This window comes from Drosophila bipectinata, chromosome 2R (genome assembly GCF_030179905.1).
Source record: "Drosophila bipectinata strain 14024-0381.07 chromosome 2R, DbipHiC1v2, whole genome shotgun sequence".
NCBI classification, from domain to species: domain Eukaryota; kingdom Metazoa; phylum Arthropoda; class Insecta; order Diptera; family Drosophilidae; genus Drosophila; species Drosophila bipectinata.
In genome coordinates, this window is record NC_091737.1 from 15922038 (window position 1) to 15948222 (window position 26185).

At 42.6% G+C, this 26185-nt stretch overlaps 6 protein-coding genes across 11 annotated transcripts; 3 read left to right on the top strand and 3 right to left on the bottom strand.

The window, feature by feature from the left end:
• Window positions 1-151: 151 nt before the first annotated feature.
• Sema1b (Semaphorin 1b) lies at window positions 152-11944 on the bottom strand. 4 transcript variants are annotated; one of them, XM_017238629.3, is made up of 7 exons: window positions 11839-11944; window positions 5420-5928; window positions 5045-5138; window positions 3223-3905; window positions 2160-3158; window positions 1903-2095; window positions 152-1846 (listed from the first exon to the last, which is right to left on the bottom strand). In XM_017238629.3, exons 2-7 carry the CDS (start codon window positions 5514-5516, stop codon window positions 1648-1650), a joined length of 2265 nt encoding a protein of 754 aa, XP_017094118.2. In that variant the 5' UTR covers window positions 5517-5928; window positions 11839-11944; the 3' UTR covers window positions 152-1647. The 4 variants fall into 4 exon arrangements, with proteins under 4 accessions (XP_017094118.2, XP_017094119.2, XP_017094120.2 ...); XM_017238630.3 differs by having other exon boundaries at window positions 11826-11926; XM_017238631.3 differs by lacking the exon at window positions 11839-11944 and adding an exon at window positions 11171-11273.
• On the top strand, window positions 10777-14487 carry LOC138926044 (uncharacterized). The gene is made up of 4 exons (XM_070278371.1): window positions 10777-10870; window positions 13918-13971; window positions 14024-14148; window positions 14203-14487. The coding sequence occupies exons 2-4, from the start codon at window positions 13948-13950 to the stop codon at window positions 14426-14428; spliced, it is 375 nt and encodes a 124-aa protein (XP_070134472.1). The 5' UTR covers window positions 10777-10870; window positions 13918-13947; the 3' UTR covers window positions 14429-14487.
• HPS4 (Hermansky-Pudlak syndrome 4 protein) lies at window positions 11988-18875 on the top strand. Of its 2 annotated transcripts, none has more exons than XM_017238769.3 (7): window positions 11988-12145; window positions 15098-15332; window positions 15392-15634; window positions 15688-15782; window positions 15848-17381; window positions 17441-17673; window positions 17730-18875. In XM_017238769.3, exons 1-7 carry the CDS (start codon window positions 12135-12137, stop codon window positions 17896-17898), a joined length of 2520 nt encoding a protein of 839 aa, XP_017094258.2. In that variant the 5' UTR covers window positions 11988-12134; the 3' UTR covers window positions 17899-18875. The 2 variants fall into 2 exon arrangements, with proteins under 2 accessions (XP_017094258.2, XP_017094257.2); XM_017238768.3 differs by lacking the exon at window positions 11988-12145 and adding an exon at window positions 14780-14969.
• Window positions 12947-13681, top strand: LOC108123543 (uncharacterized). Its single transcript, XM_017238774.3, has 3 exons — window positions 12947-13081; window positions 13140-13252; window positions 13306-13681. The coding sequence occupies exons 1-3, from the start codon at window positions 13061-13063 to the stop codon at window positions 13547-13549; spliced, it is 378 nt and encodes a 125-aa protein (XP_017094263.2). The 5' UTR covers window positions 12947-13060; the 3' UTR covers window positions 13550-13681.
• Window positions 18131-23092, bottom strand: swi2 (Protein singed wings 2). The gene is made up of 5 exons (XM_017238770.3): window positions 22778-23092; window positions 20298-20501; window positions 19751-20234; window positions 19518-19697; window positions 18131-19462 (listed from the first exon to the last, which is right to left on the bottom strand). Exons 1-5 carry the CDS (start codon window positions 22840-22842, stop codon window positions 18914-18916), a joined length of 1482 nt encoding a protein of 493 aa, XP_017094259.2. The 5' UTR covers window positions 22843-23092; the 3' UTR covers window positions 18131-18913.
• Window positions 23093-23512: 420 nt separating this feature from the next.
• rdgBbeta (cytoplasmic phosphatidylinositol transfer protein 1) lies at window positions 23513-26030 on the bottom strand. Of its 2 annotated transcripts, none has more exons than XM_017238515.3 (7): window positions 25872-26030; window positions 25654-25802; window positions 25497-25585; window positions 24641-24648; window positions 24509-24580; window positions 24319-24448; window positions 23513-24259 (listed from the first exon to the last, which is right to left on the bottom strand). In XM_017238515.3, exons 1-7 carry the CDS (start codon window positions 25920-25922, stop codon window positions 23928-23930), a joined length of 831 nt encoding a protein of 276 aa, XP_017094004.2. In that variant the 5' UTR covers window positions 25923-26030; the 3' UTR covers window positions 23513-23927. The 2 variants fall into 2 exon arrangements, with proteins under 2 accessions (XP_017094004.2, XP_070135360.1); XM_070279259.1 differs by having other exon boundaries at window positions 24635-24648.
• Between the last annotated feature and the right edge of the window lie 155 nt (window positions 26031-26185).

Consider the following 26185-nt stretch of genomic DNA (forward strand, 5'->3'; position numbering starts at 1 on the left):
CCAAGAGTTGGGTATGTTGCACCTAGGGTTGTCGCCTATTGGGTTGGGTGCCCGCTAAATTTAAAATCTCAAGACTCCAGTTGAATAAATCTATTCAACAAGTTTACTTTACCTATGCTTTTAAATTCTAAATAAAATATACAATAAAATATTTATGAAAAAATGACGACTTTATTAGATTTTTAAATTGCTTATTGGATGTATACAACAATATAGACAGTATCAGACATACATGAGTATAAAAACTATTCTCCATATTGGGGCTTTCTCTATTTTTAATCTTCCAGTCAAAGGAAGACCCTCTCCTACCAAATATTATGCATGCAATAAGACTTTCATGTCACATATATCATTGTTTTTCAACCAAAAGGCCTATCATTTTCTTCATTTTAAAAATTTCAATAAAATCTATCACAATATGAGAATTTTTTTCTTTATATTATTTTTATCTTTTTTTTTTTTTTTGTTTTGTAAATTTTTAAAATATTTTATCTGTAGCTTTTTCAAGCCTTTCGGTTATAAAGACTTAACTCTAAGTTTAGACATTAGTCTTAGACATGCATACAAAAATATATATTAATTACGATGAAAAATGCATTTCTCATGTTTTAAAAATAAAATTGCCATTGTACATTGTATTAAGCAAATTCTTCAGTGGGACGGACAACAGCTTAAGAGTAAACATAAAAATTATAAAATGCTGATTTACTTTCTGTGCCAAGCTCATTATTTTGCATGTCAAGCATATAAGTGTACATTTAAGGCCTAAACTGTTTTATACTATTCATAAGGCTTGCTGTTGTTTATCGTGTTTTATTTTTGTGTTGTTGTGCGTGTTTTTATCAAGACGATGTTGGGGCTGTCGCGTCAGTTCATATAAACAGCCTCATAGAAGTTTTGTTCGCTGCTTAGCCTAATTCGTACTATTAATTACATTACTATATTCAATTCCTTATTGAGCTTATGTTAGATACAATTTTACGCTTTTGTTAGCCACAAGGCATAGAGCTTCCAAGCCTATGTCGTTCGCATTCTGTTAGTTCTCCACAATCAAACTCATATATAGAAAAATTAATTCAGTCTAACAAAATACTTGCAGAATATTCGATTGAATTTCGAGAAATAATTCGAGCTGTGGGTCTGGGATCGTGCGACCAAGCTGTTCGGGTTCGTATCGGTATGTATGATATGCGTGTAAATTTGTACACCTCTAATATTTGCACTTATAGAATATACATTCAGAATACACATACGGGGCGACACATTTCGGCTGCCTAACCATTGGAGCTGCATTCCAGTTTTCGACTCAGTTCTAGGTCGGGATCGGGCTTATATGGAATGCTTCAACTTGCTCCGACTGTGGCAGCCAATGTTTTGTCAGTAAATTTAACTAAATTTTTACCAAAGTAATCTAAACTTATACAAATTATACACCAAATTAAATTGTACGATACATTCTATGATTAAAAAAAAATTACAACTGCGGTGCCATTTCAAGCGCGTTTCAAACGCGTGCACAACTGTTGAATGTTTTCTTCGCGGGATGGGTGGGGGGTTACTACAACTAACAGCAACATAAACAACGAAAATATGTTTTAGATTATAGAAATTCGACTAATTTTGCATTTGGCCGCCATTGCACCAGCACTAGATGTACGTGCGTTTCACTTTCGTCAGCGTTGACGTCTTGCACGGCAGCTCCTTTTCCAAATGTTCCGTTGAGTTCTTGCACTCGTGACTCCGATCCTTTTCAAGATCGAGGTTTGGAGTTTTCTGAGTGGTCGTGTATGGATTGGAACCCATTAACAGGTTTATGTCTTTGCCAGTGTTTTGATGTTTGAATTGTCTGTTAATTAAATTAATTAGATAATGATACAATTGTCTTACAAATCTTGGACTTACATTGGTTTGCCGAAGTGGTTACGATGACTTTCATCCATTTGGGAATCCATCATATGGGACTTTGCCTTGACACATATGACGCCCACAAAGCTGCCCACCAGGAAGGTGGTTAAAATGCCAAATGTGATGAGCAAGTAGCTGTTACCGGAAGCATGTCTGATTTCATCCACGCTAGCTGTTGATTTTTGAGGATCTATTAAAAGAAAAGCAATGATTATAATTGGGAACTTTCCAGTTTAAATAAAGAAAACACAAACCGTTAAGATTGGGCATAATATCATCAGGATCCATAGAGGTGAGAGTTATCTTGTTGAGGCCAAAGTCATCCCCTCCAGATGGCAGCTGCTCCAAGCTCGGCTGATTACCTGCCGCGGCTCCCACATTGGAGTACAAAAGTTTCTGCTCCTCCGTCGGTGGTGGAGCCATTGTCACGAAACTCACTGTCTCTGCACTTGGAATGTGTGGGCACAGAGAAGCCGCCGCTTTCTTGGTGGTGTTTAGGCTCTGCAGGTACGTCTTGGTGCCGAACTTGTGTTGGCTGCTAGCCAGGTTCTTGCATTCGTGGGTCTGCAAATCCCAGGCGCATATGGGATCCTGGAGGCTAAGGCAGCCCAAGCAGTCCACGATGAGGGTGCAGTGGTGCAGAGGGACGCTAACCAAGCTGCCGTCACTGACAACCACCAGAGAGTTCTTCTTGGAGGAGATTACCAGGTCGCGAACAGGAGTGCCCAGAGGAAGGACTTGCATCTCCGATATGACCACAGTTTTTAGACGATCCACGGTCGAGTTCGGGTGGGTGGTCAGCATATTTATGAACTTGGTTACCTTGCCGTCATCGGTGCCGCTGTAGATAACATCGTAGTATGTGCCACTCAGGGATCTGATTTGGGGATCCACTGCTATGGCTGTCAGGCGGTGGTGCAGGTTCACCTTGGTCAGCAGAGGACGGCCGTGCACTGCCGGCACAGCACTCTCCATAAGGGGATGCGTCTTGATGAAGTTCACAGCAATGCTGCTCACCGTTCGCGAGTCCTCCACGCATTGTCCAGGCCTCGGCTTTGGCACTTGCTCTCGCTCCACCGGCAGCCAATGCGATTGCGAATCCTTCTGGGACTTGAAGTCCCCTTCAAAGGCAGCCAGTATATCGTCAACATCGAAGGCACATACTGCCGATCCAGGAATAGCGTTCACAGATGTGGTGAAAACTGCATACACCAGAGACTTGGACCCACTTTCTACAACCGGACTGATGGCCTCTGTAAATTAAGAGAGAAATCAATTAATGTTCGAAGATCTATTTTATTTTAAAAGTTCACTTACGGATTTCATCGAAGTAGAAGGGAAAGTCTCCCGGCACGGAGCAGTTGAGGCGAGCTTTCAGGAAGGTGGTCCAGCTCTTGCCGTGATTGTAGGGACCTCCCTTGTCGTTCTTGCACACTCTGGCCACCCGGGAGTAGACCGCCTTGCCGAAGTTCATAAACTCCATGGAGAGCTCCCTAAAGAAGAATAGAACAAAGCCATTCTTCTCGATAGCCCCCACAAAGTCGGGCTGGTTGAGTTGCTTGAGATCATACTGCTCCGTGCGGAGATTCTCACGATAGATGAGAGGGTCTCCACCGGAAAAGTCCGCCACTGTGGCGCTGTACAACTGGCCGTCGGCAAAGGCGTAGGTGCTGTTGTGGGCGGGGCTGTAGGGGCACAGGCCCTGGGCCTCGACATCCCGGCTCACTTCATAGCGCAAGGCGTGGGCGTGGCCAGCTGGTGCCGCCTCTTCGGACGACATCTCCACCGGCGTGTAATGACGGCATCGCGGCTTGTACGAATTGGTGCCGCAGAGCAGAACCTCGCCATTGGGGCGTCGGGCAAAGACCCGCAGGTAGTTGTGGCAGTCCCGCTCCAGCTTTCCCTTCAGGGCGCACAGCTCCCGGTCGGCATCAGTGCTGTGCCACTCCAGCCGGCCGATCTCCCGCAGACCATGTAGGCTCACATTGTAGATGACGTCCCTGCGAATACGGATAGGAGAGGAGGGGAGTGTGAGAACAATTGAATTAGCAAAGCGGGAATTAATTTGTGGATGGCGTGTGCCTGCCCAGAATGCCGATTGGAAGCCAGCTAAGTGCCAGCCGGTGACCAAAAATAAACCAACGAAAATGGCAGTAAGGCTGGCAGCTTGCATATATAATGCTGGCCAAAACCATAGCACTGACCCGTACGATTAATGCCAAACAGAAGCGTTAATGAAAAACTTTTTTGTTTGTAAACAGGTTGTACACACAATAAACACCAGCTTGCCCATTAGCGCGTTTCAAACATTGGGTTGTATTGTTTCCCCCCAGCACCGAGTGTTTAATATCTTGACCGCAGCTGTTCCCCAGCCCAGCCCCAGCCCCACCGCCAATCGTATTTCAAGGCTGTTTTTGTGCAAATAATTAGAACTTGTATACTGTACGCTCGTACACTCGTCGTACAATTGTATAATTCTGTGTTTTAAGTGGCTAATTATTGTGGCTGCTAATTTGTTGGCATCTATGTATGTACATGGCCCCACCAAGTCTGGTAGCCAAGGAGAATTATGATAGATCGCAAGCTGGTTTCGGCTGATAGCCGAATATTAGCGAAATGGGCGTTTTTACATCAAGCAGGTGATGACTACCATAAAGTTGATGAATTGAATGAATGACTCATTTCCTTGAGGAATTGCTAACAATATATATATTCCTCATTCCATAAAAATCGGTCAGACGCTGGGGCAACGTGATAAAATGCAGCAGCAGGCTATATCAGCCTTATGCACATTATAATTATATGGGCAAAGCTAAACAAGCTTCAGGGCTATATCTCATCGGAAGTCTGACGGTCCAGAACCGATTTGTTGAGTCTCTGGGATTTCTAGGAAACTCTATGAGAAATGCCACATTTGCACTTGCCACTAATGAAATACAAAAATCGAATCAAAATGGCCAGCAAGCCAGTAGCGTAATTCCAATGGCGCGTTAATTATTCCGCGAATCGAACGTCAGGTTATTGTGTTTTTTTTATAAATTTCGAAGCGTGATCGGGCCAAGTTTATTGCGCACACAGGTAGGAGAAGCTAAATCAAAGGTGGGCATCTTATAAGGGTAAATAAAATAAAATCACTCACTTGGCACCAACGAGAACACTTTCATCGTTGTGATCCAAAATCTTAAAATAGTCCGTCGAGTTGCCAATAAAATGGGCCAACACCTTATCTTGTTCTGAAAAGAAAAGAACAATGTTGTTTTTTTTTTGGTTAAATTAGTGGTCTGCGAAGGGAGGAACTCAAGTTGCCAAATTCAACAAAATTTCGAGCAAAGTTTTTCTGTTTTTTTTCAGAGGAAACTGGAAGAGGTTGGTGGTGCTGGCATTGCGAAAATTCAGCACGATAAGCAGCTCTAGCAGCTTGGAAAAACTGAGCTTCCAAAGCCAAGCTGCTTGTCATTGATAAAGCACAAGACAGAAGAAATAGTGACACAAATAAACAAATAGTAGTACGTACTTGTTTGCAAATCGGGTCTCACATCGGGCATCCAAGCAGCCACGATCGTCAAGCCGATGGAGCAGGTGATGATCAGCAGTATGTTGATATACGCCATTGTCGACTCTGAAGGTCTCTAATCAAGCCCAAAACTGAAGCTTAGATGGCTGAACTTAATTTGCTGGAGAAACTATTACTCCTCCTCCTTGCTCTTGGTTCTGATGATTCAGCAGTGGCGCGGATCTTGGAGATCTGGGTGGCGACTGGTGCCAATGGGGCTGGCAAACCAAACTGGCCTGGCCTGGCTAGCCTCTCCGACTGGTTTTAATCACTGACGCCTCGCATTCTGGTGTCTGAAGTCTGCCATTGTCGCCGATAGCTATGCCTGGGCTGATTACTAGTGTTATTGTCGCTGCTGCAGCTTCGACACAATAATTTACACCCAACCAGCGAGCTGTGGCTGTCGGTTTGTTGGTTTTCTTTATTTTTAATGCAATTAGCTGGCGGGCGGCGAAAGGAAAGCTCGATACCTGCAATTGTAAAAGTATGTTGGTTAGATTATTAGACTTCTTGGCCGGCACACGACACTATTATCAGCAGCGGATGAACCGGAACCGATTCAAGATGAATTCTTTGCTGAGCAATCATTCCCAGTTTTGACTAATCGAAACACAAGAGAGCTATGTAAGTTCGAAAAAATATTTAAAAACAAAAAACGTCCACGACACGTAGTGCAGACAGTTATCGGGTATTATTTGAAACGTGTACGAAAAATTTGTTTATGACGGCCATCAGTGTGTTTATCGTCGGATTTCCCCCTTTGTTGGCTGTGTGGGTCTGCATTTATTACCGAATCAGATAATTAATTCCACTTTTATGATATAACAATAACAACTGGATCGTCCGGGGGCTACTTGTTAATTCTGCACACTTTCTTTTCGGCAGTTTCTTTCCGGCTTAGTTGAATGTCGTTTGAATTTGGGCAGCGGACCGCGAACCGAACGTGGGCTAGACTCGACCAGCACTGAACACTCAAATGAGCACGAAAATCCGAATAGCAAACAAAGTGAGCCAAACCGCCCACGCAGCACTGCCTCTCTCGCCCGCTCTCTTCTCCTACCTGCCTGCCTGGCCCGGCTCCCTTACTGGGCTACAGTCCATCCTGGCTGAGCCGGCTAATGATTCTCTCAACTAGGGATTATTACTCATTAGCGATTATTCGAGCTATTATTCACATTATTCTTGAATGTTAGTCATTTTGTGGTAGAATTTTTTTTGATTAAACATATTCTAAAGAAAATATTTTATTTTTGAACTTGGTATGGATAATATAACATAATCCGAGTTATTATTCATGAATATACATAATTAGTTATTATTCATGAATATTTTTATATGCTCTGATTTTTAATCAAAAGTAGGTCTATAACATTTAATTTGGTAAATCTATGAGGTTTTTTATCAATACTACTATAATAATTATTACTCATTAGCGATAGTTCGATTATTCATTAATAATGTTTGCTACCACAATTTTTATACCCTTGCAGAGGGTATTATAATTTTGTCCAAAAGTGTGCAACGCAGTGAAGGAGACATCTCCGACCCTATAAAGTATATATATTCTTGATCAGGATCACCTCCTGAGTTGATATGAGCATGTCCGTCTGTCCGTCTGTCCGTCTGTCTGTCCGTCTGTCTGTTTCTACGCAAACTAGTCTCTCAGTTTTAAAGCTATCGTCTTGAAACTTTGCACACACCCTTCTTTCCTTTGCACGCAGTATATAAGTCGGAACGGCCCGGATCGGCCGACTATATCCTATAGCTGCCATATAACTGATTGATCGGAAATGGTATAACTTTGGTATTTTTAGAGTTAGAGAGTTTAAATTTTAGGTGAGAGCTATTTTTGGCAAAATAATACGACATGCCAAATTTCATAAGGATCGGCCGACTATATCCTATAGCTGTCATATAACTGAACGATCGGAAATGACCCAACTTTCGTGTTTTTGAAGATAGAAAGCTGGAATTTAGTACAGACTCTATTTTTGGTCAGTTGATCCAACCTACCAAATTTCATTAGGATCGGCCGACTATATCCTATAGCTGCCATATAACTGAACGATCGGAAATGGTATTTAATAGAAATATCAACTTTCGTATTTTTGAAGATAGAAGCTTGGGACTTTTTTTAGATTTTGTATTGTAATAAATTGGAGTATATATTCCTATTCCCATAAGGATCGGCCAACTATATCCGATGTTTGCGATATATATCCGGTTTTAACTGCAAGGGTATATAAACTTCGGCTCCGCCCGAAGTTAGCTTTCCTTTCTTGTTTGATTAAACATATTCTAAGTAAAATATTTTATTTTTAAACTTTTTCAAGATAATATAATAAAATCTGAGCTATTATTCATGATAGAGCTATAATTCATATTTAGCAATTATTCGTGAATTTTTTTTAAAAGTTTTGATAGTGCTTTTTTCTCAAATATATGTGCATTTTAAACATCCATAACATTTGTTAAAATATATTTCCCTGCTAATTATCATCAATATTATAAGGATTGCTATGCATTAGCGATAATTTAAACTTTGTCTATTATTCATAAACATTATTGTGGTTCTATTGGCACTTTTTAATAAAAAATAGTAAAATTTTTCGTTTCTAAAAAATATAACATTAAACTATAAGTATTACTACCCGCTAGCTATAATACAAGCTACTAGAATATGATTCATGGTCCATTCACTATTCTTAGGGTTCTAACAAAACTTTTTATTCACAAAAATTTAAGCTTCTAGCATTTTAAGCTTCTATAAAATGTAATACTATTATAGTATTGTAGTATTATAGTAGTACTCTAATAATGGTACTTTCCAAGCTACTGTTCATTAATATTATACGGATTACTACTCACGAGCGATAACACAAGTTTTCTTATATAACTTTCAATGATAAATATTTTAATTTAAGACTTTTATAAAATTTAGTTCTACTGTAGTACTATAGTATTAGGACTTTCCCAACTATTGTTCATCAATACTTTAAAGATTCTTTACCCATTGGCGATCATCGATCATTTATTATTCATTACTATTCTTAGGATCCTGTTTAAAAATTAATTAAAAGAGGTACCATTTTAAACTTTTATAAAATGTATTACAATATTCATTCGCTCTAACATGATTCATCATAGCAGAAACCTCACTGTACATGGTATACCCCATCGAATATCCCTCGTCCTGGCCAACATGACATGTTTTTCGAGCATGACTCATAGCCAACCTGGTTTTCCTGGCTTTGTTGGGAATCACGTGCGGTATTTTCCGCCAATTTCCCTTCTAATCAGCGTACACCACCGTACACCGCTCCAGTGCTCAGTGCTCAGTGTTCAGGACGTGCTGTTGTCGCCTCCCTCCGGCTCTGGGCTCTACCGTTCCCTTCATATTTCCCCGCGGCGAGCACCGGACATACGCGCATAGGTGTGTTTTCCTCATTCACACACAACCAGACCAGACACACACACGTAATTTCCATGCGGGTTTTCAGGTTTTTTTTTTAATTGTATTTTCCTCGAGACGAAGACACGAATGTTATAGTTTCTCACGCACCCAAAAAGTCGGTGGGTTACACATGGACAACTTTTACCTACCAACCGGCGGATGGATCGTATGGGATCTTCGATAAATTACTTTATTGGCCAATTGAAGGTCGCTGTCGGTGTGGCAGTGGCAACTACTTGTTGTTTCGCTCAATGAATTCATCGTCTCCCTAGCAGTGGTGGTGGTGGGTATCGTCTTTCGCTTTTATTTTTATTTTATTTTATTTTTTTTGTGTTTTCCTAAGCGAAGGTTTTTTCACGGCTCAGCCAAGCCGACAAGCCAGCAAGTCACAGGTCAAGTGACCTGTGGCCCATCTCTTGGTCGAGTTAATGCCTTCGAATTATGGGGGTTGGATGGCTAGCCTCAAGAACACCGTATGAGAAATGCCATAAAAGTGCATGATGATAAATATTATAAATTACATTTGAATACCCTCTTGAGGGGCACCATTTATCACTCGGTTTGCGGCTTAGTCTGTGGAGAAATCATGGTACTGACCGCTAAATTGGACTCTAGTTTAGTTGGACTCTAGATAGAGTATTTCAAAAGCATAATCAGTTCTAAAGTAGCCTTGACTCCAAAAGGGTTTTGGAGTAGAATTTCATTAAAAACATTTCCAAACTATTCCCTCCAGAGACTGGTTTCACAAGGGTATTCACATTTCGATAAGCCCCAAATGAAAAGCTTTGTAAGTTTTCGTAAGTTTTCATTTTTTTTTTGTGGCGGTTTCATATTTCACACAAGCCACACTCTGGGGCTCTCGGGTTCAATGCCAGGAAGTCCGTTCCGCTTCTGGCAGCCCATCAAAATACAGATACAATTATGCCAGCCCGCCTGACCGTCTGGCATCGGGCTGATGAGCTCGATTTCTAGATCGAGTTTCAGTTGGCCGCTATTTCGGGTATTGCCACACCACCAGCCAGCCCACCTCGCCGGCTGATAAGCAGAATCAGCTAGAAGAATCTCCAGATAACAGCTTCCATCGCGATAAGGGCGAAAAGTATGTCACGTTTGACACTTGTTGCCTGTCCCTGCCGTCACCTTTCTATCTCTGATTTTTTACGCCCCGGCCTGCCCTGCCCTGCGTGTGGGAAGCACCACGAACGTGTTAAATCCAGATTTGTAGGCTTTTGTTGTTTTTTACCCAGTAGGGGGAGAGAATAAAGACCTAAAACTGGCAGTGTCTCTTACACAGACGTGATCAATATACAAGAAATTGATTTCGGCGTGTAGTTATTAGATAGACACGGCTTACAGTGAACCGCCCACAGCAGAAGCCATGTAGGGTACAGTGGAAGTTGGCTCGAATGCTACTGGTTTTGGTACAAGGGTATTTGAATATGATTTTGAATCAGTTTCAAAGATATACTTAGTGTAGCCCCACTGTATAACCCGTTTGGCTCCGTGGGCGTTTTCATTAAGTCGCCACGAGTGGCAACAGGTGGATTCGAGTGGCGTGGAGTGGCTTGGATGTTGATGTTGCCTTTTGGAGACCGACTGGCTGCTTGGACCCTGGCCCCATGCAATGAAAATGTGCATATTCTTTACAATCAATTCTTTGGCTGGCTTTCGCTTATCGGAGAATTGGGTTCACTGCTCTTTATTTTCTGGAGCCAGAGCTTCGTTTTTCTGAATATTATTTTCTGATTTTCCGCTTATCCGACGACCAGATAGCTGGACTATGTTTTTATAGAGGGCACTATCACCGGACTTCCGATTTTCATTAAAGCGATGCGGAGTGATTCATGTAGAACAAGTTAACATACTGCTTTGGATGATTCAGCTGAATCGTTTGACTCAAATTCGAAGCGTTTAATGAGCGTGGCGAATAAGGCGCGACAAGTTTTTCATTCACAAAAGTAAACATCGCACTACCGATGGACAATGGTCAATAGACCATGGGCGATGGTCGTGGGAGTACCATGGGAGTATACTAGTATCCATATTTGTTGCTTCATTTACTTTTCTGATATTCGGGCGTGTGTGTTAATCAAACAACCAAACAACTTGGACCAGAGCTTGCACTATGGGGTTAAGTGGGACGCGTTCCACTTACACGGCGGCCTGCACTTCCACTTGACTCGAAAAAACGCACTTTAGAAACGCACTTTCAGAATGGAGCAGAGAGGGGGGGAATCAGAATTTAAATGTTGCTTTACCGTTAGTTGGGACCACCTTTTACAGCTAGCCCCGGATCACTGGCAAATTGATTAGGCTGCTAATTTATTGGATTCTTTTTTCATCTTGGTTTTGCTGTTGGTTTTGGTTTTGGACATGAAACCCGTTTTACGGTTCTAGACAAGCCGTATTGGTACGTTGAAAAACAAGTCCGATTCACCTGTAGCTACGCGTCACTTCTAAGCTGGCTAACTCTTTTTCTTCTGCCTCTTTTTTTCTCATTTGATCGACTCGCTTGCTTGGCCACCGAGTTGGCTTTACCACTTGGAGCTGTTGCTGCTGCTGCTGCTGCTGTTTACAGCATGAAGCATACACACACACACACACATACACGACACGACGATTTATTTTCTTGTATTTCTTGTTTCTTATGTTGGCTTGGTTTGTTTATATATGTGTACATACGCTCAAGTATATACACAGGGAGGAAACACACGTCTGTACACAATGAAAACCTGTTTGTTGCTTTTTATGTTGCTCTGCGTCGCGCTGGGTGTGTTGTTGTTGGCCGTAGGCTAACGAGACGCTGTGCGGGGGATGGCTTGTATGGGCCTTGTAGATCAGTGTTTTATGCACAATTCACAGGACCTATTGTTTTACACTTGTTGCTTTCTTAATTAGCAATCTTTTAATTACCTCTTTGACTCACCAAAACTTATTAAAACATTCAAATAAACGATCAAATGAAGCAAAAAACACGGAGCACGAAAAAAATGTATACTTCCATCTATCGCAACGCCATTTTTAAATCTTCGCCTATCGGGACTGCCACTCGTCGATAACAGTTGGCGGTATTTTTTAGCACCATTCGGGTGTGGCAGCACTGTTCGGTGTATCGCCTTCATGGGTGCAAGAAAAACTCAAAATAAAATGTAATATGAATAGAGGAAAACGAAAATAAAGTGCAATAAACCTCTAAAAGGATAACAAACAGTGCAGTTCACCATGGCCACGAAGTAAGTGCAGTTTTTCTAACTAATCAAGAAATCCGGGAATTTTTCGTGGGGGTGTGTGTCTGGGTGGGCGGTATGCTGTGTATGTGAGGGTATTTTTGTGTTTGTTTTGAGCTGCAGCCTCCGCCTCCCAAGCCACCCACCACCGCCGCCCACTCAAGCTCGCATTCACATACACAGGCAGCCCAATAAGCGGATGATATTGATAAAATGTCAAAAGTTCAATAGATGTACTATCCTGGAAGTCGTACCATGACCTTTAAGATTATCGTCCTTATGAATATACAGATTATAAATTCTTAAATTTAAAATTAATAAATATAAAATAATCTTCATCTAAATTTAAGAATATTAATATTTAAGATAAACATAAATACATGAACTGATTATTATTATTATTAAAATAAAACCCCTGTGTACCCCTTATTAAGTTCAAAAGGTCAAAGGCCTTCTCTGAACTGAATGTATATGTATAATGTATAATCAAGCCCTAGCAATGCCGTTATCTCACGTTTCGCATGTTAGTAGGGAACCCCCTTGGAAATTTGTTTCTTCAGGTGTTTCGATTCTATTACTAATACAAAATGACAAGCAGATTTCAATTAATTTAAGCCAAGTTAATTGTCACTTTGAGGGCCATCAACTGGTTTCTGACTGATTTGGCGATTTTATTGTGATTCCTAATAGCATGGGAATTATTTGCAATCATATGGTATGTAAAATAATTGCCGGATTGGTAGGCGGATTGAAGTGTTTCTCGCGAAGTGTTTTTTTTTTTGTCCGATTTTATCGTTTCATGGCAGTTGCCAATATAGAAACTTGTTTTGATCATAATTAAGCCAACCTTCATTTGGGGCTTGAAGATGAGCTAGCTGACGCAGACTTGGATAGTTTCTATTCATCCATCGTCGTGTCACCATGTCTTGGCAGTTCTGCTCGGTGAGTAGTTAATGATTTTGTTACGAGATCCTGTTTAAAATCCAATATAATATATTAGATTATTGCGTTACTTCTCGTTGGGTTCGGGAACTCCGCACCCCAAAATATTGTTCCTCAAATTCGCACAAATGGCTTCCAATTGGAACCTCTCAACAAGGACTATTTCCTCAGGTAGATTACCTTACTTTCGGAGAAATTTCCATTACAATGTCGTATTTTAATAGAATCGAGCAACCGGATGGAACTATCCGGCAGGAGTCTGTCCAGCAAAATGAAGCCGGTAACCTGCACGTTACCGGTGTAATAAATCAACCCTACGAGGACCATGGAGCCCACTTGGTGCTGACCTATGAGGCGGGTCCAAATGGATACGTAGCCAAATACAGCTATGGAAAGGGTCCTCCAACACCACCCCCCAGTCCGCCACTTTTCCTTAGCCCCAACGCCCTGAAAACAGCAACTGGATAAAAGTTGGTCTCTAATATTGTTCAAACTCCTGTGATTCCCATCTTTGATAGCATTTGTATAATTCCTACATGCTGATGTCAATAAAAATTATTTATAAAGGCTTACTTTTAAACCACAAAAGTATGCAATGAATTTTTTACGCTTTGAATTCCTCAGAAAGTAGCTCAGTAGCTTGAATGTGGATTATGAAAGAATCTCTAGTCTTAATTCTGAACCAAAAAATATGTATCCAAGGTTAAGATCGCTCTTAATTCATCTATCTGCTAAAACAAATATGAAACGTGTTTGTCAATATATATGCTAATTTTTAATGTATCAAGTTTTGGCGCATCCATTTATTCGATCGTTTTGTTTGGCTTTAACTTTAGTCGCCAAGTAACCTTTATGTGGTCAGCATCATGTCCGGCACAATAATAAGTACTGTGAGTTCTTGTAGTTCCTTATCCTTAAGGATATATCTAAAACCCTATGTAGTTGCTTTTGATTTTATTCATCAACTGGACCACCTCTGCTCCTGCTGATCCTGGTTATATTCTGGTACCACGGATCGACCACGATGGTTTCCTGCTCGAACCCCAAAATAACCAATACTACTTGAGGTAGAATATCCTTAATCCAGATGCATAGATTTTATTGTACTGATGACTTTATAGAATCGATAATTATGCGGGAGCTGTGCGAGAGGAGACTGTTGAGCAGATATATCCTGGCCTGTTCTTGATTCATGGCAGTACCCAAGAGCAGTTTCCAGGAGGCAAGACCCTTAAGGTGAGCTACGAAGCTGGACCCAATGGCTACCAGGCTAGGTACACCTTTGACGAAATCAAGTCGGTTATCCAACAACTTCCTCCCGCTGTATTAAAAACTGCCGCTGGCTGAAAATAATCAATTGTGAATATAGATTTTAGTTGAGGAATAAAAAATGCCATTAAACAAGACTTTAAAACTGTGTTGGATGAATTGAAAACCTCGTAAACCGGTAATCGATGCCGGGTTTGGCATTGAATCGGTCTTGGATTTCATGAATATATTATAGTGTGTTATTAGTTGAGTACTTGAACACCCGCTCAACCGTGGCGATAGGAGAACCGAGACGCTTTCACCTCACCTCAGCTCACCTGTTGGCCCACCTTTAGCGTGAGCTGAATTCTGATCACGAGAAGTGCCGCCGCTCTCCACTCGCTTGGCGCTCTCGTATCAAAATTATCAGGCAGCTGGGCCACATCAGACAGTTGGCATTGTGCTACGGTATTGGCTTGTTCAGACTTATCAGACTCGGCGGTCGTCTAACGTGATAAGCCCCCCGATGTTGCAGCTCTAAACCAAATCTAGGGACAACAATGTTTCGGGGTTTCCGAAAACGCCACAAGAAGCGATGGCAGCAGCAGCAGAAGGAGATCCCGGAGCTCCTGACCGAAAGGTGACTTTAATGATCCAGATCCGTAATTTATTTGTGGGGCTTCTTCTGGAATATATTTATAGGTTTATGGATTTAATCTTCATAGACATTTTATTAATAAGATAACTTACCTTTTTCTGTTGTTACAGGGAGACTATGATTGTGTTTGTCTACGACACAGAGTGTCTCCAGGACGAGGCTGATGATCCTATAGCCGCAGTCCTCTACTTTCATCCCAGCTGGGTTTCCGACACTCAGAAGGTGGCTCTATGTGGGCAACTGATGGGCACCTCATTCTTCCTCAAGGACTGCTTCTTCAAGCCTCGCATCCTGGCCCTGCAAAATGGCAAGTTTGTGCTCAAGGAGTTTGGACGCTTTATTCTGGTAATGTATTCCCAGGATTTATATTTTCGATCAGCAATTAATACCAATATTTATTTCAGGCCGTGGGAACTGATCGAAATATAGGAGATCAACTACTGGAGCATCGTGCCGACCTATTGAGTTCCCTGCTGAAGTTTTTCCATCGCGACCTGCAGACCCTTTATGACCAGTACGCCCTGCCCCCCACCCTCAACAGTCGGAATCTCAGCGAAAAGTTGTACCACATCTTTGAGACATATCTGCCGATGCTTCACCGCAACGGAAATACATTCCAGAACGTGCCCAGGTTACGCATGCCGAAGGTAAGCATCTCCAATCCTAAGAAAAAACTGAAATAATGTATCCTTTCTGATAGACTGCGAGTCACATTTTCCTGGAGGCTATACAAACGCTGCAGAGCTGCCAGCAGACAAAGGGGATCCTGGGCGGAGCTATTCTTTACCATAACAAGTTAGTAAAGGCCAATAGGCCAAAGTCCAATAGATATTTCCATATAACTCACTCCAATCTTACAGAGTGGTGGCTTCTCAGCTTAGCGATGTGGTAACCAAGCACCTGGTTCTGGCTGATCCACGCCACGTTCGGACCGCAGCCGAACAAGTTGCTAGCCATGATGAGTTCCACATTCCCAATGGTGTGCAAATGCTGTTGGTGTACCTGGAGCAGCAGCAGTACCGCCAATTGGCCAGTGAAGCCCATCGGGCCCAGAACTTGCAGTTGAGCACGGCGCAGCTGTCCCAGAGTGGAATGCCCTTTCAGTATGCCAAGAGGAAGATGAAACGCGACAAATCGCTTATTTTCACCCACATCCCAGAAGAGGAAAACGCTACCGATCCCCAACAGCAGCAGGAGGAAAAGTCGGTGCCCGCGGAGCTGCCCCCAGCCCGGCCTAAGGCTATGCGACCCACGCACTTGCCTCTGCGGCTGAAAAGCATGCAAAGCAAGGATCTCCCAGAATCTGGGATCGCCTCCATAAACTTCGACGAGACCGACTCCTATCCGGAGTTCATTGGACGCACCAGCGTGTGCAACACTCCGATGACCGAAAACAAAGTGCTACCGGTGGCCAATGTCATGTCAATTTGCGCAAATCCCGAGGATGAGGGAAAAGAGGAGGATGTCCATAACTCTAATGGCAAAAGCCAATCGCGCCGCAATTCCCTCAAGATGGACGTGGAGAAATTCTTTCAGAACTTCATTAGCAATCCCAGCAAGCAGATGACACGCCGCAAATCGTCGGCGGACTTACAGGACGCTCTGCGGGCCATCTCCAAGAAACTGAATCACTTCACCCATACCTTTAAACCGGATGTCAACAGCAATGGAAGTGATAATGACGATGCTTCTTCCTGCTCGCCGGATTTCATTGAGAATGACGAGAAGATCCCCTCACGGACTATTAGCGATCCCACCTACCCGGTGTTCAACACCAACGGTCAGCAGATCTCGCGCAACCTCTTCCAGCAGTTCCTCGACCAGTATCGCCGACTGTGGGGTCTGGCCAGCGAGCAATCTCACCAGGACGCCGAGCTAGCTGCTCTGGTGGCCGAGTTCAAGGAGTTCAATGCCGAGATCCAGAAGCTCGACGAGCACATGCGACAGCAGGCGGCTGAGGCAGCATCCGCGGATAAAAACCTCAACATTTCCTCCACCAAAACCCAATTGGACAAGCGCTCCATGACATTGCCCCTGAAATCGGCAGGAGAGTCTTCGTTTGGAGAACGAACCGGACGCAGTGGAGCTGGCGGAGTGCCGCTTACACCTCTGATGGCCAAGCTATCGGTCCTAGCTCTCAGTGAAACAACGCCCATTGAGATACAGACTCCGCTGACGAGTACGAAGGTGTTTCCCCGTCGCAGCTCCCTCAAGTGCGAGGATGCGGTAGATGCCTTGGCAGCCTTGCCCAATGCTCCAGTAAATCCTCCCCCTGGCGTTCAGGCCGATGGACTACATCGTACAGAGCTCTACGTATGTGGGCAGCAGAACATGACCTTGCTGCTGCTCATGGAGGAGGGTACTTGTCAACAGCAACAGGTGGTTCAAAAGATGGTGAGTTTCAGGAAGTCTTCTTTTCTTAATATAGTCCTCTAATCTGTGATCTCTTAAAGTTTGATGTATGCGTTGCCAAGTTCCCTCACATGGAATCTCAGTTAAGTCAGACCCTGAACGTTAATGTGGAGGGTGACAACCGTGATGGCAGCAACTATAGCTTCATGTGTGTGGACTCCAAGTGGGATGTGCTCCAACGGAATGGACACTGGAACCCCCTCGAGCTTAATATCTTGGAGAGCATGCATTCAATACATGCCAGTGGTCACCATCTCACCGATCTTATTCTGCGGTAAGGTCTACTTCATCGGAATCTTAGTCGCAACTTATAAAGATTCATTATTTTAGATCTCACGACTCCGTTTACTATGGTTACAAGTGCGGCCGGACCGAGTTCTTCTACAAGGAGCCCACTCACCAAATCAACGGCATTCCACCACCCTCGGATCCCATCGGGAACATACAAATGCGCGCCAAGGCGCGACTGGAACGTGATCATTCCTACATGCTGTTCTAGGATGTACAGTGGATAGTATATTATATATAGAAACGTATTGAATACTCGCATGCTTAGCCAAAAACAGAAATGTTAACGGGGCCCCGGATAGATAGCCGGGGCTTCCAAAAAATAGCCAACATTATGCCATCCGCTGTTGTTTACTTTGCGAACTCTGCGCTGATCCCTCACCGAGTCCTGAATTGTGGCATGGAAGCGTTTCCATATCATACTGCAACCGAATCAAGGGAACTCAATTTTAAAGATACATTTTATTTTAACTTTTTATACAAGCATTTACAGGGCAAACAATTTTAAACTATTTCCAGCCACAATTCGAGGGGCTCGGTGCTGGGAATATAACGAATTTTCTATATTTTATCTGCAGCCAGAGCATTAGATTAGCCTTGTTTTATCATTCCCTTAATTGATGTAGAGTACAAAAAGTTTTAAGCTTTGTTTACAATGTCCAGCACTGTTGTTTAATTTGTAAGCTTGTCAACTATACAATTATTTAAATTATTTTGCAATTGCTTTTATAGAAGAAGTACCAAAGAAATCGAAGGGTGTTTTTGATTGTAAATATGACAAAAAAAATAACTATCGTAGATTCATTTAGATGACTAATTTAATTACCTTAAACTGCACACGGATTCTGTTCTGTCCAGATGCAAACGTAAACTTATCTTAGCCGTTTCTCATTATGAAATATTAAGCGCTTTGTGCCAATAATTAAATGCAGGTAAAATGCTAAAAACCGTCGAATGGAAAGGAACTTGTAGGGACGCATATAAGCCAGGTTCTTTGCTCACACGTGCAATGCTATAGAAACAACCAACTATTTTGAGAGTTTTGCGTTGACTTAGCTTAAATATACATAAATACCTAAACATAACAATATTTATATATATACATATTCATGTACGACACAAAAGATCGTTATTGACTTGTAGATTTTCGAAAATAAACCGACTAATGTGTGGTCTGTGTTTGAGAAATACTTTCGAGTAAGATCTAAGGCACTAAGGGACTAGGACTAAGGCATCTTCATCACAATCCAAGGAACGCGACCGTAATACTTGTAATGATAGTAGTCGTAGGCTAGCTTGCCGAGGATGAGGAGGATTAGGCTGGCCAGTACTCCGTTCAGCCAGTCGATGGGGTGGATGTGCGATCCATTCTCCATACTGACGCTGCACATCTCCTGCCGGCTGAGGGACAAGACCTTGGCCAGGAGCTGGTCATCGTCCTGCATGTAGGTGCAGGACACATTCCACGCATCCCTCACGATCTCCTTGTACTTGGTCAGCAGCTCACGCAACCGGCTGCCGAACTTGCAGGTGCAGTGCCAAGGATTCCGGCTGAGGAGCAGAAGATTGGCGTTCTGGTTTTCATTGAGGGCGTTGTCCAGGGCATAGACGTGGAGCTTCCTCAAGTTGTTGCCCCTCAGGTTGAGCAGCCGGAAGTTTTGAAGCCAGTCAGTGTCCTCGAGGTTGTCTATGTTGGCCACGCGGTTGTTTTCCAACTGTATGTCCACTACATGGCGATAGTGGGGATTGTCCCGCAAAGGATTAATGTCACTGATCTAAGGAAGGAAAGAGTCTTAAGTGAAAGATCCAGAGTGGCAGGGAGTGTCTTACCAAGTTATCATTTATGGCCAAAGTGGTGGTGTTGTCTGGCAAAAAGGCGGGCAGGTGGTGGAACTCCAAGTGGGAGCAGTTTACTGTGTATAGAGGAACATGGGTCTTTGGCAAGATGTGGTGCATCAGGCAGGTGCAGTTCTTCAGATCCTCGTGCGACTGGCATTGCTTCTTCAGCTCCTAAAAATAGCTCCCTTTAGTGAAATCTTAAAAAGAGTCCTTATTCTACTAACCAGCTTGTAGTGCATGACCAATAGCATCTGGCGCTCCTTGTACTTGCGGTCCATGCATATGAGTTCGTCCCGATCCACCACCAGACGCCCCTTCTCCGGCTGCAGTAACAGCCACTTGAAGTTCCTGGTGCAGTTCCAGGGATTGCCGGCCAAGTAGAGCTGCTCGAAGCTGTGGGGCAAGATCAATGGCCCGTCCAGCTGAATGAGCTGGTTCCATCGCAGATCCAACACTCTAAGAGGATGGACTCTCTTGAAAGTTCGTGACGAGATGTAAGAAAGATTGGTCCACGATATGTTTATGGTCTGGAGGTGAGTCATTTCGGGGAAATCAAACTTGAACTCCGTAAAGCCACTGTACTCGATGGTCAGAGATCGAAGGCGGGGTAGTTTCTGTAGTTCCTTCAAGGGATTGAAGACGTCCTGGGGCCAACCGCAGAGGAGCATTTCCACAGCCTGCTGCTGTCGGTAAAGTTTGGCGGAGTTACTGGAAGAGATAACCATTTTATTTAAGCAGAAAGACCCATAAAATTATTATTATTATACTCACGATAAGGCTGCCAGGTTATTCATCCCGCCGTAGCACTTGAGAAGTCCGTTTGGTGTCACACGGGAGCAGTTGCCACCCGCTGCCTCCGGAGCCGAGGTCCAGTCTTGGCAGCCAGGCGTGAAAACGGGCAACGAAATGATTGTGGTAGTTGTGGCCATTGTGGTGGCACTGGTCTCATAGTCCTCACAGGAGACATGACCCAGACTAAGTAATAAACATTTGGGAAATATATATTATTTTATTACCGGTTGTGTGTTTATTTTTGGCCCAAAGCAACCCTCAAATTAAACGTTAATTTCGACGCAATGCGCCTATCGTTTAGGGCCCGGGTGATAAGCAGACGCCAGGTACGTCTTAATTGCTTGTGGTAATAACAGAGATACGGCTACAGAACCAGAAACAGATACTGACTATTTAATTTTCTCTGTTCTGTTCCCTCTCGGATTCAGGAAATTTGGTTCTCGCAGATTACCTTTTATGGCACTTGATGGACGTAATGTGGTTACCTCGGATCACCTACCCCATATATGTATGATCTATTTTCCCTCTACTTGCATCTAAAAATAAAAAGTGAGTTTCAAGCACCTCAAACTGCTTCTAGCCGACCGGGTTTGTTAAACACATATATTTGTAGACTAATCGGAATGGTAGCTCCACTTTATTTTGTATATCTGCGTAGTACAGGCCATCTTGTTTGCTCTCTACTATCGGGCTGGGAGTCTGCATCACATGATGCCCACTTAGCACATTCGAGGTGCTATATCTCAGGTTGACAATAAGATTTTCGTCTGGGGTCTGGAATATTTAACCAGAACAGCCATTTAGGAAAGGTTTTTGGTTAAAAATTGCAAAACCTCAGAATGGTGGTAGGTCAGTTACGTTTTCGTGGAAATTTTCACCACTTTTATTTGCAAACAGAGACCAAAGGAATAAGTTTAATAGTTTATTTCCGAATAAACAAAACGGCAGTTCCAAAAATATCCACGTACTATCCACGTAAACAGGGGGAAATATATACATCATCTTTTAATATTAACTCGGCGCGTTTTCTAAGGGTACTAAGTGGGTCTAACAGACAATTAACATCTTTGTATAGTATTCGGGTGGGTCCAAGGTGTCGAACACAATCTACAAAGCAAATTAATAACACGAAAAATATTTATTTTAAAATCCCCCAAATAATGGAGTTTGGTAGCAGCTTTGTTTGTTTTGAAGTGGTTAGGTATTGCGAACGCCAAATATTAAAATATGGTTCTTTTAGAGAACCATTTCATCTGCGCAATCGAATAAAACCAAAAAGCGTAGCTGACAAAATCGACACGTTTTTTCAGAGCCGTAATGTCAATTATCATTAATTAACATTTGCAAATTATTTATATAAACGATTTCAGAGGCTCATACCTCTGGATTTCACTGGTTTTTTGTTTTATTTATTCGACATAGATTTACTTCGGGTACACCATGGCGTATACTTAACAGAGTCGTGTGCGATATGAAAAGCACTTCAATTCGATGTACTGTCGAATTTTTATTGAAAAGTTTGTCTGGGGAAATCTATCAATTGACCTTTTGGCCCTCAAAGCAATTGATAAAAGCTATTTTATAAAAACAAACAATTCGTTTGAACAGAAGTCGTAAATGAAATGTTTTGTTCTTGGTTTATTGCTAAAAGAAAAACATTTTAATGGTTTTTCAAATGATCACAATTTAGTGCTTCCCGAAAAGACAGTACTCGAAACAAGTTTATCAATGACTCTATAAAAATAAATCTACTTAGGAATCCGTCACGACAGCGGCTGTCAATTGGTTTTTGATTCCCATTAAGATTGCCGGACAAATGAAGAAAATAAATAAGATCAAAAAAAGATGACAACTGGGAATAATAGCCAGGGAAATAAATTACATTACATAAAACATTTGGGATCTAAGAATGTTTCTCTGCCATATATAATATTGATAACGAGGCCTTTTTATAGCCGTGTGATAAGAATTTTTAAATTAGAAGCCAAATGGCTCATATACGTTGAGTAGCTCCCTGCTTGGGGTGAGTGATAAAGGTGGCATAAGATTTGGTGTTTTTCAGTTAAGGAAGTTGTCACCTTCTTACCATTTTATTGCCCTAATTGGGTGTGTGTTGAATATTAAAATAAACAAAATAATAGTTTGAAGTAAGAACTTAAAGCTAAGCACTCTTGACACTATTTTGGTCTTTTTGTATTAACCATAAAACGCAATCTGTTCGTTGATAACCAATTTTGCATGGGCCTTATAACCATGGACTATAACCCACATATGGCCCGTCGCGGCCTAGAATAGGATTTATTATATTTAATAATAAATCAGCTAGACAAAGTTAAAGCCGACCCACCAGCGTTGTAAACATCTCTGATAAGAGCTCCCCATGACGCGTATTACATTAAATTGCTCATACGCTCCGTTGGATGCATTTAATTCTTGTTACATATTTTTTGTTTCATTACCTTAGTAACAGGCAAAGAACGGAGATATATTTCACTGGCCACTTTTCATAGAATCGGCTTGCCATGTTAAATGGCTTCTAGTTCTTGTATATTTATTTAAAGTCTGTTTATCCAATTTCCGTAGTTCTCAGTCAGAATATTCCATTGTCGCGATCTGGTTGGCAGGTGAGGGAATTCGGATCGAGTTGTTTTGGCCTGGCCATTTGCCTACGCCAAATACATAATCAAAAAATTTTGTTGCTTTTCGCGCGCGTCACGGATCCGCGTATCTCGGCATAGCTCTGTGCTACTTTTCTCGCGTTTGAAGTTCAAATGCGGCGCGAACGCGAATCGCTGGCGATTTTGTCGTTTCTTCTTCTGCCTCTGCTCTGCTGGTATTATTTTTTGACGCCGGAGATCTCCAGCCCCGAATCAGCTGACGGCGAGAGCGATATAGAATTATCTTCCATATATATATTGAGAGAGGACAAGAGTGTTTGGGGGCTCGTTTTCGCGGCACACCAGCTGTTTCGAGCCACATGAGTTAAAGGGTTGTGGGGTGGTGATTTACGATCAGTGTCAGGGTCGATTTGCGCGGCTATTGGCCTCCAAACTTCAAGTTCGCCTAGCGCCATCACTGAATCATCAGAACAGAGAGTACACTACCTGGTTCATTGGCATACAAATTACCTATAATTTTGTCAGCTTAAATGGACTATTTTATGGATTTGTATAATAGAAAACACAATTTCTAGGTACATTTATAATAAAGTTTAATTTTTGTTGTATTTGTACACCAAAATATACGTACCAATTAGTTGAAAACTAAACTAAGGAATATAGGTAACACAAACCGTTCACTAGAGCGTGTGCAGATATACATATACATATATAATTTTTGACTAAAATTTGCGTGGTCTAGTACGTTATTTAACAATTATTTGGTTTCGAGTTTCCAGCTAGGTGCTTGTACATTGTTCTAAACGCTGCAGGCAGTAACTAGAGCTCTGAGCTTCTTTGGACCGGTGAAAATGCATCGACATTGATATACTATATACACATATATGCGTATGTTGATAAGATAATCCCTAAGCAACTTTGTAAGCTTGCCGCGAGGCTTTGAAGGTACAATTTGCCTGCATACTTTCCCTGTTTTGACTATAAAGTGAGCTTAGTCCACATCATCGTCGGCATTGTTTCCACTGACAGCATCGCCAGCTGCCTCATTGGCCCCGCCGCTGGTGTTGTTGATTTTCTCGTTGGTCTCGGCTTGCTTTTGACGCTCGTAGTCGCGCACATCCTCGAGGGTCATGCCATGCCACTCGTCCAGCCAGGCGAAGGCCTGTCGGTGCCCCAGCAGCAGGATCTCCCGAATCCCGCGCTGTATAAAGTCCTCCACCTTGGTCTGCAGACCCCAGACCTCGAAAGTGGCATGGACTACTTTGTAGGAGCACATGATGGGTTTGTCCAGATCACGCCATCCCTCAATCAGAGGTCCTCGATCTGAAAGGGTTATAAGCCTTAAATAGAGACTCTTTTTAAACAAAGTTATTCCTGTTTACTTGTCTTTTGGGATTTGTAAAACTTCGGATCCTCCTCTTTCTTGTAGTGCTTCGGACTCAGGTCATCAAAAGCTATATCCAAGTGATCCACAGTCCGTACTTTCAGCTCCTCCTCGGTGAGATCCAGGCACTAACAATGAGATACATTATTAATCAATAATTTTAGTCCACATGTAAAGCATTGTTTTACATTTTCTGTACTTCCGTTGTTGTCCTCGTATTTCGTTTTGATGAGCACATGGAGCTTAGGTATGAAGGAGCACTGTAAATTGCAGGATAATTGGTTAGCAAAGGACAACGAAAATAGAATCCATACAATTACCGTGTATTCTAGTCAAAGTTCCAGCCAATTACAGTCCCATTATGGCACATGAAATTATGAAGGTCGAAACAAAAATAAATCAATAATATACCACGCACCAAATATAATTCAAGCATATCTAATATGTTATTTTGGACTAAACAGCCCTACACTAACCCTGAAAAAGATGAATAAATCAAAATGCCCATTTCGATCAAGTAAATTATGGCTGTGCATATGCTTCCAAGCAAAATAAACACCAGGTTCAGGGAAATTCTAGTTAGCTAGCTTTGTTTTGATAATAGAACGGTGTTGAAGTGTGTGATTTAAGGCTGATTCCTTCGATTTAGATAGTGGTGTTTGTATAATATCCACAAACACTGGGACTTCTAATGGCTTCTACCCAAAATGTCAACGACCTAAAGCCTAAACAAGTAAACACAAACTCCTATCGAATGCATAGCCCCATATCGAGTGCATTGTGCTCCGTGTAATCTGATTTTATCAGTCGGATGGTGGAAGTGGTTTTGGGAATGTGGACAGTTGTGGCCAAAAATGGCCATACGCTGATTGGAGCATTGCCTGGAGCTTTTGCGATAAAGATGACGTATTGCTTCCCCAACAGGTGATTGTTTAATGGGGCCTTTATCGGCAGACGTACCCCCACCATTAGCCGGCTATGCTGGTGATTCCAAGGAACACGTTGCCATATGGCAACGCGAAGGAAGGTGTGCCTACAAATCGAAATTCCAGAGCCATCAGTCCAGAATAATTAACCAGAGTTTAAAAATAGACACCTCACAGGATGCGCAGGCCCATTATGGGGTTGACAGAGGGAAGATGGATGTGTAAGTGGGTGGTTGGGTGGCTAACTCACCTGTTAGCGTGTAGGGATAGTAGTTCCAGGACTTCTCTATCACGTAGAAGACGCGAGGGCAGATGGCCTGTATCCAGTACGGCAACCGGCTGGCGTAAATCAAAATCTTTAATGAGCTGTGGGAAGAAACTACGCAGCACCTTTGGGATATTCGCACCTGGACAAATGGATGTGTTTCTCTGTGTACTGGCCTTTTCCGTGGACGGGATCCTCGCATGGCTTGTTCTCCACCACCTCGACGCCTTCGCCCTCCTCCGACTGCTCCAGACTGTGGCGCGCTATCATATAAAGCTGTCCGATTTTGTACTGGAAAATGATGAAAGAAAACATACAACAGGGTTTCAGCTGCAAAGGGATATGGATGGGGGCACTCACCTCCTCCACAGTGAGAGGCATGCAAACGCGGTACTCCTTGGTCAGCACCATTTTGTCTGTCGTCCGTGGAAGCGGCTGGCACAGAAAATCAAAATCAAATAAACGACGTTACGCAAAGCTAAACACACGAGACGCAACGAGCAGTGCTGCCAACTTAGCTGATTTCAAGCCATATTTTTCAAATTTCAAAGGTCAATATTGTGGGAGCCCCGCTTTTATACTTGTTTGATGGGTCAGTAAACTATTTTTCAATTGCCGCACAGCCAGGTTATGCTTTGTAGCCGATCTTTGCAATACGAACCGTTTCGTTAGCA